The following is a 15,661-nucleotide window of genomic DNA, read 5'->3' on the forward strand; positions in this document are numbered from 1 at the left end:
TGGGCCTCACACAATCATGTCAACTTCATTGATTTCTTCATCGTCTGGTGGTTGTTTACTTATGTTAAAGACATTAAGCTCGACTTTCATGTTGCTAAAAGATAACTTCAGCATCCCATTTCGACAATTGATCACAGCATTTGCTGTGGCTAAGAAAGGTCTCCCTAAAATTATAGGTGTGTGAATGTCTGAATGTATTACAGGTTCGGTCTCAAGAATAACGAAGTCCACAGGATAGTAAAACTCATTTACCTTCACTATTACATCCTCTACAATCCCCTTGGGGTACTTCACCGTCCAATCTGCTAAGGAAAGGGTAAGATTTGTGGGTTTTAATTCTTCCAAACCTAACTTTTGGTACACATAGTAGGGAAGTAAGTTCACACTGGCTCCTAAATCTAATAGGGCTCTCTGAATGATCGTCTCTCCTATTTTTATTTCAATGGTGGAGCAACCAAGGTCTTTGAATTTCAGGGCAATCTGTTGTTGAATGAGAGATGAGGCTTGTGCAGCCATAACAGCTTGCCTAGGAATACTGGTTTTTCTTTTGACCGTGGTGAGGTCTTTCAAGAATTTTGTATAGGAGGAAATTTGTCTTATAGCATCGAGAAAAGGTATATTTATTTGAACAGTTTTAAAGAATTCCATTATTTCATCAAAGTTAGATTGTTTCTTGGAGTCCTGAAGTCTACTGGGAAAGGAAACCTTAGGTTTGTATGTTTTTATGGGTTCTTTCTTTTTTTCTGATTTATCCTGTTCTTGACCCCTCTTCTGAATAGGGTTCTTATCGGATTCATTTTTATTTTCTTTTTCATGTTCAGGAAGTTGGACTTTATTGTCCACTTGCTTGCCAGACCTTAAAGTGGTAATTGCCTGGACTTCATAGGTCGAATTTTCATTAGAATCGATTTGATACTGACCTGTCTGACCTTAATTTTGTTGTCTACTAGGGTTAGGCACTGGCTGACTAGGTAGTTCACCTTTCTTTCTATCCCCTAGAGAGTTTGTTATTTGGCTTAGACTAACCTCAAGTTTTGCAATCGCTTGCGCATGGAATTGGTTAGTCTGGGCTTGGGCTGTATTGGTCTGTTGTTGTTGCTTGATAAAATCTTGTTGTTGTTTCATCATATTAGCCATCATAGTTTCTAATGGTGAAGGTTGCGGTGGGATAGGGGCATTATAAGGAGGTACAGATGGAACTAAAGGTTGGTTCATTTGCGATGGACCTATCCTGGGAAAGTTGTTCTGAAAACCTGGTGGACCACTTTGATGCTGAATAGGTTCATTCTGCTTGTATGAGAAATTTGGGTGGAACCTATTATCAGGGTGGTAAACTGGGCTGAACGAGTTGGGAGTGGGCTTCTTAAAGGCACTATATGAATTTAGAGCATTTGCTTGCTCAGCCTTTATGGTGGGCAGATTAGGACAGCACTCCACTAGATGCTCCGGACTGTTACACAAGACACACAAACTATATGACTCGTGATCCACTTTCATGACGGGATTTGACTCTTTGTATGAACTCGAACTAGTGGAAACAGTGAAAGCATCAAACTTTTTACTTAAGTTGTTCATTCCAGTTACCAGATTGGACATGACATTTTTGAGTTCTGGATATGTTTTCATTTCATAATTATCTGGTTTTCTAGATCCGAACTCATCTCTATTTACTTTCTCACCATAGCTACTCTAATTTTGGGCATTTTCAGCTAAGTCAACAAGAAATTCATAGGCTTGATCTGGGGTTTGGTTCATGAACCTACCCTTATGCATGGACTCAGTCATGTTTCTATGTGCCGGAGTTAGTCCTTTATAAAAGAAGTGGACCAGATCAGTCTTATCAAGCCCATGGTACGGGCACTTGACCAAAAGATCATGGAATCTTTTCCAAAGTTGGAAAAATTCCTTCTCAGATTTTTCTCTAAAAGTTCTGATGGCATCCTTAATTTGTTCAGTTTTTACCATGGGATAGAACTTAGCCATGAACTTTCTAGATAGTTGTTCCCATGATGTGATGGAATTTGAAGCAAGGGAATACAGCCACACAGCAGCACGATCCTCTAAAGTCATGGGAAACAACCTTAATTTAATACCCTCTTCATCTAAGTTTTGATTTCTAAACGTTTGACAGATTGTCAAAAATTTGTTTAGATGAATATACGGTTGTTCACTCTCGAACCCATGAAACTTGGGTAACATGTTTATTCTTGCAGCCCGAATCTTGAATTGGGCTGCATTATTAATTGGTAATACTATGCAAGTAGGGGGACTGGCAGATGCGGGTGCGAACAACTCATTCAAAGTTCTAATATGTTCATCCATTGTGATAAAAAAGTTCTGTCAATCTCAAAATCAAATGATGTTAATTTACCCCTTAATGATCTTCTACCATGCATACATTATCCACAACTAACTAGACTCGACTCCTAAACAAAATCCTAAAAGAAAAGAAGGGCTAGACACAGATGACCACAACCAACACCACACAACAATTTGACCCTATTAGTCTTAGAGCTAAGTGAGGTTTAGTAGCTTCTTAAATCTAGTTGCACAGAGATTTATCAGGTTAAAAAGTTTCTGAAATTCTCTCTAGATTAGACAGCTCCTAATCTCCCTTTCAGATTAAGCTTGAGCTTACCAGTTAAGCGATCCAGTAACCAGTGACCAGAAAAGTCCCGAGGTGTGTGGTGGTGCCAGAAGGGATACACCGATACCACAATATCCGTAACAGTTCTCACTGTTGTAAAACTTTCCTAGACATTACCAATTACTAAATTCTTACTGGAGTGGCTTTCAGCCACTTCTTTCCAAGAGCCTAATTGAGCTCGAAAATTCTAAGGCCAACGTCTAATTGATTTTAATTCAATTTGGCTTAGGTTATGTATGCAAGGTGGTGATTTTTGGGCTAAGGACAGGTAATGACTTCCCGACCTTATCTTTTTAATGGGTTTTGCCCTTAAATTCTTTTATGCAAATGCTTAATACTAAATGCAGCAAATAATCAATAAATTTTTTTTAAAGTTTATGCAATGTCATTAGGTTGTACTGATTAAATGAGCAAGCAAAATTTTTTTATATATTTACTATTTTCTTATTTTTTTATTTTTTTTATTTAAATTTTTATATAGTAATAACTTGAATGGAAACTAAACACAATCTTTATGAGTCAGTCATTCTCCGAATGTCCGTTGAATAAGCTCTGGAGATTGCTCCATGAGGAGTCCCAATAGAGGTATGATAACCTCGGAGGATTGCACCTTATCAATTACTAGCAAAAATAATATATATTAATTTTTTTAATTTAATTTTTTTGATTTAATTAATTTTTTTAACTTTTTTCTTATTTAAATTTCAAATTTTGAATCTCAGAATTCAACTTTTGAATTTTTTAATTTTGGAAATTTTTTCATTTTTTTTAATTATCTTTTTTTTGAATTTTAATTTTTTTTACTTTTTAAAAAAAAAACTTTAAATTTCGAATTTCAAATTTTAGAATTTAATAACTATGAAATTATTAACTAAAAATAATCAAAATAAGAAAAATTAATAAAAATAAAAACTTACTATTGGAGTGCGTTCACTTCGGGCATCCAAAATCGAATTTGATCTTCGTGATCGTTCTTGCTTCTCGATTTGCCTTTCCGGCAACGGCGCCAAAATTTTATTTTTCGATTCCTGTTTACCTAAAAATATGCTAAACAGATCGTTGTTAGAACCGACAAACAAAGTTTAATTTAATTTTACTCATACCTTTCCTACTCGAAGAATAACGGTTGTAAGAGGTTGATCCACAGGAAGGCGATTGGAGTTGCATAAAAATTAGAACGTTCACTCGGATTTGAAATTGATTTTTGAATGATAAAAGAAAAACATTATTTTGAGAATGTTGATGGATTCTCTAGTCTACCGGAGAATGTTTTATAATTGAAATTAACTAAAAGACAGGTATTTAAATTTGAAAAGCATTTATATGTTTAACTAATCAAAGAAAAGCTTTGGCATAAATTAAAATGGATGAAAACAAGAAGATTGTAGTGAACACAAATGCATAAAGAAAGATTTAATGTATTGCATGAAAGAAAATTAACTTGAACCTAGAACAGGGATTGCATGAAAGAAAATTGCTAGATTTCATAAAAAGAAAATTGATTACAAATAAAAATGGAGATTGGAAGCCTAATGTTTCTTCTCTTTTGCAAATAACATAAAGAAAACAAAACAAGAAGCTTCTCTCTCCTGGTGGAACCCCTAAAACAAATAAAATATTTTTTTTCTTCTTCTTCTTCTCGAAAAACAGGGCTCTTCCCTTGTTTCTTGGGCCACACCCAGCCGAGCACCCACCCTCCTAGCCCTTGGCCTCCCACCGAGCTCCTTCCCTTTGAACGCGCCGGCCACCACCCTCCTCCAGCTCCCCTCCTCCTCTTCCTCTTTTATAGATCGCCCCCACCCCTTGCAGCCGGCGATGGATCCAGATGACTCGGGCGTGAATGATGGCAGATGCGAGGAAGGAGAGGCCGGACGGGCGCGGATTCGGGAAGGGAGGACGTCTCGATTGGCTGGATCACGGGTGCGGACGGCTGGGTGGATCGCGGAGGAGGCTGGATCGGTGGAGCTAGCTGTGGGATTACGCACGGAGGAGGTAACGGACGCGGGATTGCTGGGAGGAGGCAATCGTCCGGGTTGCTTGGATCACGGACAGAAGGAGCTGGATTTTCTTCTTTGGGCCATGGAGGGATGGGATGCAGAAGAGGTGGTCATCCGGGATGCTGAAACGGAAGAATTTGGCTGGGATGCTTGCAGTCGGAAGGAGTGGATCATGGGATGGTGGGGACCGTTGCTCTCTGGTGTGCTGTCGCAGACAACCAAAAATAAAACCTATACTCCTAAAAATATATATGTAGTAGTGCGAGTAAGGATCGTTCCCACGGAGAGTATCTAGCCTAGTTTTATGCAAAAACTTGAACAAGGACGGAGGGGGGGTTTGAGTATAACGAAAATAATAAAACAACTAAAGAAGAATTCAGATTTAAGTATTGAAATCAATCAAAAGAACAAATCTTGGTCTAAGTCAACATCCACCATCGGAATTTTACAACTGATCATTGATGCAAAGATATCAATTTGCACTTTGAATGTCCACCGATAGAAATATTTTTCTATCTCTTCTTAGTCGTAGTTAATTAAAAACAAGCGATCTAATTAACCCTAACTACTAAACAACCCAAGACAAGCGCTAAAGGTTTAATCTAGTAGCAGCCTTAAGAATTAGAGAGATCGATGAAACTAAACAACACAAACACAAGCGGTTGCATTTGATTTAGCCGAGTATTCTTCCTAAGATCTGAAAATTTCTGACGCAGAAATTATTAGATCTTAGTTGCTTCACAGATTAGAGGGATCAAACAATTACGGATTTGATATCTAACCTAGCAGTAGATTGCAACGAATAATAAACTAGTAGGCCTCCTAGTCATTAAACAAAAACAATAATGAAAATATGTACAGAAGAACATTCGACATCAAAGCATGAATTGAACAATGAAAACAAATTCAGATCTCACAGTTTTATTGATTCCGAGGCTTCTGTTTCCTTAGACCAATAAAAGCTTTAGCCACGCAGAGCCATGGATGCAAACTTCCAAGGAGAAAAGAGAAAGAGGAGTCCTCCCAGATAAAAGAGAAAGAGCCCCCTCTCTTTCACCTTTATCCCTTCCAAAAAAAAATCTCCTAACAAATATTCAAATCTGACTAATTACGAAAAATAAAATAAAGTCCTAATATAACTGGGAAAGTGGTATTTTCCAGCTGGGATTTTCGTGCATCAAATCTGGAAACTTCTGAAAATTGACCGAGTCAAATCCACGTATTGCAGGCTAAGGACGTGCAGCAACTTTGAGACCAATTTTGACCTTGATAAGTTCAGTATCTATCAAAACTCAAAACATGAAAGTTGTAGAGCGTTTTCTTGGCATTCCACAGCATCTTGAATCATCTCAATCAGAGCTGGGATGAGAAAGTTATGCTCAGATTACGAAGCAATATCGAAACTGTCCAAAATCATCCAATTAGCTTCGTTTTTTACTTAACGCTTCCATTTGCATCCTAAATCAAAATATAAGAATAATGAGTACATTTAGGCATAAAATAAGTATACAAGACTAAACATTAAGAAAGAAAAATATGACATTTTGTATTCTCATCACTCTCCCAGTTTTCGCACGGGATGGACGCGGATTCGACTTGGGAAGGAAGCTGGGATTCGCTGCTTGGATCATGACTGGAGCTGGGACCACGAACTTGGATGCTGGAGGAGGAGGCACGGGCTAAGGCGGAGGAGCTGCAGACGCGGAGGAGGGGGGTCTTGAATCCGGAAGGGGGTGGAGCTTGCTTTGATGTGGATGAAGCGGACGAGCACGGGATGATCCGTGGAAGATGGACGGCCTGGCATGTTGGGGATGCGGGCGTTGGAGGCTGGGATTTCGGGATGCTGTGAGGAGGCGATGATGGCGTGATCCGTGGACGATGATTCGGGAAGGAAGCCGGGATCATTTGGAGGCTGCCGCGGGATCGACAGGGCGGGTGTGGGACGATGGCCGCTGAGAGATTGCTGGGAAGACGCCATTCACGGATGCGATCTGTGTTCACGGGAAGTTTGGGACGTGGGCGGAAGAAGCCGGGATGCGCTGAATCCGGAGGAGGGGGACGCGGGATGAGATGTTGAGTGCTAATCCGCGTGCAAACATCATTGACGGCTGATGCTAAGGTTGGAAAAATTCTGGGAGCACGAGATGCCTGGTCGTTGATCTGGGAGCTTGAACGGTTGAAGACAAAGTATGTAGCTAATACTCAGAATACTTTCCTAGCCACACATTATCTTCCTTTATTTTGAATTCTAATGCACTCTAGATTGTGACGTGCAGATATGTGCTGCTCGGGTGCAAATGTGCTTTGACTAGGTTCAATTATGCTCCAACGTGATCAGGCTTGGGGTCATGAATCATCCCAATCTGTGCCAAATACGTATTTAAACGATAACCTGTGCCAAATAAAAATATAATATTAATCCAGTGAATTTATCATTATCGGTTAGCAATAACACTAATTTTAGTGACATGTAGGTCGCACTTTTGGGCTCTCATCACCCTACATACTCTATCTCTTTTAAAGTTCATCTTAGGTATCCCCTTAACTAGTTCCTTATTAATCAATTTGGAGATTAAGTCTATACTTGCATGCCCTAGCTTATGATGCCATGACCAACTAATTTCATTATCTTTTGCATTTGTGACTACTAGGCATCGACTACTTCTTACAAGATCATCTAAATTTATCATATAGACATTACCATGCCTGTGTCCTACAAAGATAGAGTTGTTGTTTGTTGAATGAGATACAGTGCATAATAAGGCTTCAAAAGTGACTTTGAAACCTTTATCACACAATTGACTAATGCTTATAAGATTGTGCTTTAATCCATTTACATACAACACATTATCTATAAATGTAGAAGGAGAAATCTGAATTTTACCAATACCGATGATTTGACTTTGGCTATTATCACTGAAGGTTACTACTCCTCCTTCTTTTGACTCGAGGGTGACTAATTGATCTTTGTCACCGGTCATATGTCTTGAGCAACCACTATCGAGGTACCAATTTCTTTTAGCTTGATTGGCCGCAAGACATACCTCATTGTCTTGAGCCATAAGGCAAATGTTGGCTACTTCTTGGGGTTCTTCTTCAGATGAGGATTCGTCGCTATCTCCCCACATTGCAACAAATGCCTTCTTCTTTTTCTTTTGCTGTTTCTTCAAGAGTGGACAGTCTAGCCTAAAATGTCCGGTTCTCTTACACTCATAGTATATTAAGGGATCTTTCCCTTTCTCCTTATCCTTTTCTACCTCACTTTTATTATGGGATTCCTTTTGAGGTTTATCTTTCTTCTCCTCATTAACTTACTGAATTTTTTTGCGAGAAGGGCAATATCATCATCTTCATTCTCATCTTCTCCTTCATCACTACTCTCATTACATTCCTTTTGGGTAGAAGCCTTCAGTGCTATTCCTTTTCTCTTCTGATTCTCATCCTCAAGGTGTTGGTTCATGGTGAGTTCATGAGTCATCAAGGATCCGAGAAGCTCTTCTAGAGGAAGGATTCTGAGGTCCTTGGCTTCTTGTATTGCCGTCACTTTGGCTTTCCAAGAGCGTGGTAGTGAACGAAGAATCTTCCTGACAAGATCACTATTAGAGAACAATTTTCCAAGGCTCTTCAGTCCATTAATGATATCAGTAAATCTAGTAAACATGGAAGTAATATTTTCAGATGGCTCCATTTTAAACAATTCATATTTATGCACTAGCATATTAATTTTTAACTCCTTAACTTGTTTTGTACCTTCATGAGTAATTTCAAGTCTATCCCAAATTTTCTTAGCGGAGTTATATATTGATACTCTATTAAATTCATTTGCATCTAAGGTACAATAAAACACATTTATAGCCTTGGCATTTAGTTGTGCCTTTTTCTTATCATTTTCATCCCAATCCTTTTCAAGTTTAGGAGTTACTATGTTGTCAACAATGTGTGTGGGAATGTGAGGCCCATTGACAATAATGCTCCAAATATCATAGTCTTGGGCTTGAATAAATATTCTCATTCTTGCCTTCCAATAGATATAGTTTGTTCCATTAAATAAGGGTGGCCTATTGGTTGACTGTCCTTCATTTGAGGTTAATCCAAATTGGGTTGCCATTAAATCTTTTACTCAAGAAGAGACTTAGACAACAGTCACTATTAAAGAGCACCTGCTCTTATACCACTTGTTGCCCAGCAAACAGCCCAAGAGGGGGGGGGGGGGTGAATTGGGTTTTAATTAAAGATGTAGAATTTTAACTCGTGATTAATCTAAAGTGTCAATCTGGAAGTTAGAGGAGTGAAGACAGTGAGATAAAGGAAAACACGGCACAAAGATACAAGATTTATAGTGGTTCGGAGCCAACCTTGCTTCTACGTCCACTCCCCAAGTTCCATTTGAGATTTTCACTATAATCCTAGAATTACAGCGCGGTTATTTTACAAGCTCACCACCAAACTTGTTGTTTTAACGGTTCACAACGAACCACCTCGTTTGTTTTACTCGGGCTCACAAACAACCCGGTTGGTTTTCACAAAGGATCACCAACTACAACCTCAGACCTCCTGATTCAATCCCTTGATTGAATCAAGCACCCAAATGTAAAAATGAATGTGTAAATACAAGCTTCTAAAAAGCAGATAAAACAATATTAACAAGAACAAAAAAAAGAAGCTTCTCCGAGAATTTTTGCCGATTGAGATGCTGCTTCTTTTCTTTTGGATCCTCTTCTAAATCAATCAGCAGTGGAGGATCCTTCTATTTTGGCTCTGGTGCGGAGAAAGGATGGGTTCTCGATGAAGATATGCTTTCTCTCGATATTTTCTTTGAATGTCCTTTGAGCTCTTATTTCAAATGATTTACTTGATCTCCCCTTTTTGGATTTTTTGTGTGTGTCACTGTTCCACTTAGAACGGATCTTCTTATAGCTCTATTTTGAAAAACTAGCCATTAGACACAGAAGAATAGCCGTTCTGTCGCGCCTGGCACTTCTGACAAAATATCCGATGAAACTGGAGTCGTCTCGCTCATCCAGGAGTCAGCTCGACTAAAGTGGGAGACGTCTCGCACGATTCTGGAGTCGGCTCTGGCTCGGGACCCCTCTGACAGATTATCGGTCGATTTTTGTTGGAGTCGGCTCGCACGATTCGGAAGTCATCTCGCATCCTGGTTCATCGAAAACAAGTTTTCTGTCTTATCTGAGAGAGTCGACTCGTAATAGTTGGGAGTCGACTCGCGCTTTGCGATCTGAAATACACTTTCTGTCTCTCTGAGAGAGTCGTCTCGTAACAGTTAGGAGTCGTCTCGTGCTTTGTCCGAGGGATGGGAAATGGCTCGCGCTTGACTCGAGTCGACTCACGCTTTGCGATCCGAAATACCTTTTTCTGTCTGTCTTAGAGAGTCGACTTGCGCTTTATGGAGACGGCTCGAGAGTGTATCAGAATGCCATGCTTGTGCCGGAGTCAACTCGTACTTTCTGAAAGTCGACTCGAGTTCTGAAAAATGCTTGAATGATTCCAAAACTTGAGTCTAAGATCCATGAACCATTTCTAAGATATTCTTTTGAAGTTATAGCATTGTTACCCTGAAAATACTTGTTTAAAACTGTTAGTCCAACAAGGAATGCACTCGAAATGTTTTGACACATCAAAACTAAGTAGGGGATCAATCAATTACTCAGCACCCTCCCTTCCTTCTCTCCCTCTCTCTCTTCCTCTTTCTTCCCTTCTCCATCTCTCTCCCTTTCGAACTGAAGTAATCAACTGTGCTTGCCCTTTTCAAACTTTTCCTTGAAACTTTTTCTTCTCTCTCACTTCCTTTTAAGTTTTGACTAGAAAGAGATAATACTGCATTACTTTTGATTTATAAACTCTCAGTGCCTAGAATTTTTGTTTCCTTTACAAATATTTATCTTGAGTTTTGAATTTCCATTTTTCTTTAAAAAAAAGAAATGAAATCAATACTTAACTAGCCCTAACGGATACTGAATATTTGAAATATGAAATATTTTTTTCTCTATTCTAGTTCATCGATAGTTAAAAAAACAAAAATCCATCGAAGAGTAAAATTCAGATTTTAGCCAATAGTTCTTCAAATAGTATTGATTAAATAATGTTGTTGTTAATTCATATTATTTGATGTAGTGTAGAACATTTTTCATTCCCACCAAGTGGTTGTGATAATTTCTTTTGTTTCTTATACATCAATATTTCCTTATGACAGGATTGCATGTGAGTGGATGTCGATCAACATGACTACACAAGGAGAGTGATCTGGATTTTATCATATCATGTGAACTTTTATTTTCAATCTCATTAACCATCTTTCAATTAGAACTATTCTGGGTTGTAATATATAATTTTTAACTCATAATTATCAAATATTCTCCTTTGGCTTTGATTTGCTACAACTTTTTAAAAACTTAAGAGTTATCCAAAGATAAATGGATTTGGTTATGTTTTTTGTAATTGCCGCGATTTTTTAGTTGCTATGCAATTGGTTCATAATTGACACAAACTTTTCAATATATTAAAATATTTTCTAGGACTGAAGCAACCTTCCACTACAAAAGAAGGAATAACTCCCGGCGCTTTTTTTTGTCTCTACCGACGCTTATAAGCGTCGGCGAATTCCCAGCCCACGCGACCCAAAGCGTGGGTCAGACGTCGGGCAGGTGGGCGTGGGTCCGGTTTTTGCTGACGCTAAGAGAAAGCGTCGGCAAAAACAGGGATTTGCCGACGCTAACGAAAGCGTCGGCAAAAACGGCTTTTCCGACGCTTTAAAGCGTCGATAAAGCCCAATCCAGTTTTCGTTTTCGCCGACGCTTTAAAGCATCGAAAAAAACATGTTTCCCGACGCTTTAAAGCGTCGATAAAGACCAATCCAGTTTTGCGTTTTCGCCGACGCTTTAAAGCGTCGGCAAATGTATTTTGGCCGACGCTTTAAAGCGTCGGGATTGCTATTTTTTAAAAAAAATAAAAATACGAATGTAAATTCTAAAGGTCATAATACATATGACCTCTAGATGGACCGGCATCTTCAACAAATCCATATGACTCGGTCATGGCATTTGCATAAAAAAATGCAGGCTGTGAGGGAGTTTGGAGTTTCATTTTGTATCATGTATCCTCATGTATGCTTCATAGAATGAATATATAAGCAAGAGATTGATATAAGGAAGAGATAGTATTATCAGAGAATGAACGAACCTTAATTTAAGAGATCCATTTTTAGATCTTTCTTGAAGACTACGAGGAATTGATCCTGTAAGCTTGTTGCTTGACAAATTTCTGCAAGAAAGCAAAATAAAATTGGACCTCAAGATGACTCCTCTGTAGAGTGTCAGCATAGAAAGGTTAGTATTTCACACTCACAAGAATTCTAAATAAGGTAGTTCTCCTAGAGCATCAGGTACTGGTCCGGACAAATTATTACCTGATAAATCCCTGAAATCAAAAGTCATTGATGTGTCATTAATACATAAGAACTTTGTAAACTATAACCTGTTGAGAGGGGAGGTCTTTTTGAAGAAAAAAAAAAAAAAGGACTGAGGTTGCAAATATCATATAATAACCTAAGTGGAGTAAGAACTTAGCTCTTGATAGCAGTGGATAGCAAAGACATTCATCAAAGATAAACCAAGCTTATCAAGCTGTTTCATGGCCTAAGTACTAACAGGTACCAGAACGAAAAAAGCAGAGCAGTGAAGGATTTTCAGATAAAACCCTGTGGAATATGAGCTTGGTCTGCTATCCAGAACCCAACTCACATCCAGTAAGCAAATTCGGGAGGATAAAAAAAATGAGCGGCCGTTCAACCATAGGCTAATCATTCCGTCATTTGTCCCACTCCATATATATATACCATCTATTACTACAAGGTCAAAACAGCATTGCTGTTTAATGTTTGCAGCACTTACAAGTTTCTGAGTGATTCTAGGTTTCCAAGAGCAGCAGCTATTTCTCCAGTCAATCCACTATGAGCCAGGTTTCTGCAGCACATTGTTATATAAATCCATGTTGATTTGACAAAACCTGGTTCATATAATAGTTATTGATCAGAGCACTCACAGAGAGATGATTCTTGGGGGTTCAGAACCACTGGAGCTGCAATTCAATCCATGCCAAGTAAAATTTGTTGGAACACAGGGATCACCCATCCAATTTTTCTTCACTTGATATGACGCCTTAACTTCCATGATGGCATCAACTTGCATTTCAACAAGGCAGACAAAACACCAGTATTAGCATAATATACTATTTCAAGTAAATGGGGGAATTAAAGCCCGCAATATTTATAAGAGAAGAATAAAGCATATAGAAAACCACTCTGAGGCTAACATCTATAGCTGAAATCTTCTATCAATGGTGCTTCACTTCATTTGCACTCCCACATCCAATTTGATGCTTCCAACCCAAATGGGCACCAAATTCAACTTACATCATTCATTAGATGACACAATCTCTTATATTTGTACCATAACAAATTTGCTTATTAAAATAAGGAAGATTCATTTACAAGATGATACATAATCTGTAAGATTCATATAGTGCATATAAGGCTTGCTTTTAAAGGTTTCCCCTCCACGTATCACAAAAAAAAAGACATTATTTAGAAAAAGTTGCAGTGCCGTAATAGCAGTGAAGTTGGTTGACAACCTCGCACCAAAAATGATCCAGTCATCAGCAAAGTAAAGATTAAGGATATAAAGTCTCCTTTGATATCCCATTAAGGACTTTGCGCTTGGAATCGAGCACGGTCTTGATGCCTTGGGTGGCCTTCCACCGTCCCAAGCCCGCACTCCGGGATACCCGCTTGCTATCTTCGGCACCCGGATGTCTCCGAGTCCTGGATGCGAAAAAGAACCACTCGGAATCCCTGTTTGCCATGTTATACCGCGCTGCGACCACCCAAGAAAAACCAAAGAAGTCGGTAGCTCTAAATCAAGAATACAGGGCAACAGAAAACCAAGGAATTAGAAGGAGAAAGATAGGTATCTTCCAAGAACTCGCTTACCAGTTAGGTTCTTGGGGTCGTCACCGTAGACGTCGGCCTCCACGATGATACCACCAAGAAGCGTTTCGCCGAGGATCTTCTTCCTCAGGTAGAAGTCTAGGAGGTGCTCGTCCAGCGGGTGGAACACAAAGCCGGGAAGCAGCGCCATTGTCCAGTCCGGCATTGTTTCTTGGCTTAGACGACGAAGAAAAGAACAGAGGATGGGGGAGGAAAACACCCAGATCAAGAAACAATGTGAGGACTGAGAAGATGGGGTTACGAGTTGAACCTTGAGATCAAGAAACGAGGCGAGGCCGGCAATATCATTGTCATCTCTGCTAATGTTTCTTGGCTTGGATGACGAAGAACAGAGGCCAGCAGCACGCAGGAGGCCAGATGATGAAAACATCATCGCCGGAGCCCTTCTGCTTCTTGAATCTGGAGGGGATTAGGGAGGAATGGACGAGGAATGGGGAGGGGGTTACAAAGCGATCAGAGTACTGAAGTAGATTTTCTCTTCGATCTCTGGAATGGGTTGAGGGTGGAGGGCGGTGGCCGGGAAAACGGAAAGAGAGAAAGGGCTTGTTGGGATTGGGGGAAATGTTGGCTTCCGACGACGCTTTTTAGCGTCGTCTTAGGCTGGCGACTACACTCGTCGTCTTTTGCCGACACTTTTTACAAGCGTCGGCAAAGTTTGACGCTAGACCAAAAATTGCCGACGCTTTTCACAAGCGTCGGTAAAACCTACTTTTTCTGTAGTGTTCTACATCTAACTTAGAGTTCTATTAGACTAATTTCTGTTATTTGCCTGTAAGGTTTTGTGCTCCCAATATTAGCTTTGCTTTCTATGGCTTTAAATAGGTATAGGTCTTTGCTTGGTTAGTATAAGAGCATTTTTAATATCATCACCTTCCTTTCATTTCTTTTTTTCTTAGCATAAGAGAAGAAAGAAATATATTGGGCTCTCATGAAATAGTAACATTTAGCACCTTCACTTCCAAGGTATTTTAGCTGATGTTGTAGAATCTGTAGAGCTATGGTCTTTGAAAAGCCTAACCTAGTAAATTCAAATGGCCTGTCTTTCTCTATGGCTAGCAAGCTATTCTTTTTCTTTGCTGGATGATGATTTTGTATTACATTATGTTAAATTGGCAAATAAAACTCTAGTTTGGCATGCAAATTAATTATATGCCTATCAAAAATAAATTTTTACTTTACTTTTTTCAAGCCAACATAAATAGATCTTGGTCTAGATTTAGGGATCTTTTGGTTTGAATAAAATATGATCAGTTTTGAAAGTCTTTGTTAGTAAAACCCAGTTAGCTATGTATATTGCTGCTTTGACTTTGAAATACTAAAGGTTTTTCCACCTAACCTTGGATCATGTAACCATAGACCTATTGCTCAACGTGAGACTATCACTTTTGACCGGCATTCTCCCTTGTATGAGTGACCAAGTGAGGATGTAGATGCCAGGACTAACATAAATCACATCTTTCTTTTTGATATCTATAGGTTTTCATATGTGAATGGTGTTGAAGGGAAGACTCTTGAGTAGTTTCTTTCCAACTATTATCAATTTTTTTTAGGATAGAGCCGCTCCATACATACTTGAACCAACATATGGGCTAAACAAGTAAATGGCATGACATATTTTAAACCAATTAAAGAAATCTATGGATCATTTTGTCTAACTTGATAAGTAAAATTGTAAATTGTAAATCGACTTGAATTTTTATGAACCACATACTAGTTTCCCATCTATTTATCTTGATGGCATGTATCTAGTTCTTTTTTCTTTTTTTTTCCAGTAACTAGTGTAGAAAAAAATAATGCATAGCATATCTATCATAAGCAATATCTCAGCTTTTATTTTCATAGCAATATGGATGCACCCTCTGTTGCATCTACTATAAGCAAAGGCCTTGGAGTCTGACTATGCATGGTCAGCCTCTAAAGCCTTTTGTGATATACACATTGCAATTATCCATCTCTTTGTACCAAGGAATTCTTAAGGCCTTCAGTTCAATTTTG

The 15,661-nt window shown here is 38.9% G+C and overlaps 1 protein-coding gene across 1 annotated transcript; it reads right to left on the reverse strand.

Annotated features, from left to right (window-relative positions):
* Positions 1-13,106: 13,106 nt before the first annotated feature.
* LOC120111864 (NAC domain-containing protein 96-like) lies at positions 13,107-14,203 on the reverse strand. Its single transcript, XM_039129934.1, has 2 exons — positions 13,649-14,203; positions 13,107-13,532 (listed from the first exon to the last, which is right to left on the reverse strand). The coding sequence occupies exons 1-2, from the start codon at positions 14,037-14,039 to the stop codon at positions 13,330-13,332; spliced, it is 594 nt and encodes a 197-aa protein (XP_038985862.1). The 5' UTR covers positions 14,040-14,203; the 3' UTR covers positions 13,107-13,329.
* Between the last annotated feature and the right edge of the window lie 1,458 nt (positions 14,204-15,661).

Source organism: Phoenix dactylifera, chromosome 9 (assembly GCF_009389715.1).
Source record: "Phoenix dactylifera cultivar Barhee BC4 chromosome 9, palm_55x_up_171113_PBpolish2nd_filt_p, whole genome shotgun sequence".
In the NCBI taxonomy this organism is placed as follows: Eukaryota; Viridiplantae; Streptophyta; class Magnoliopsida; order Arecales; family Arecaceae; genus Phoenix; species Phoenix dactylifera.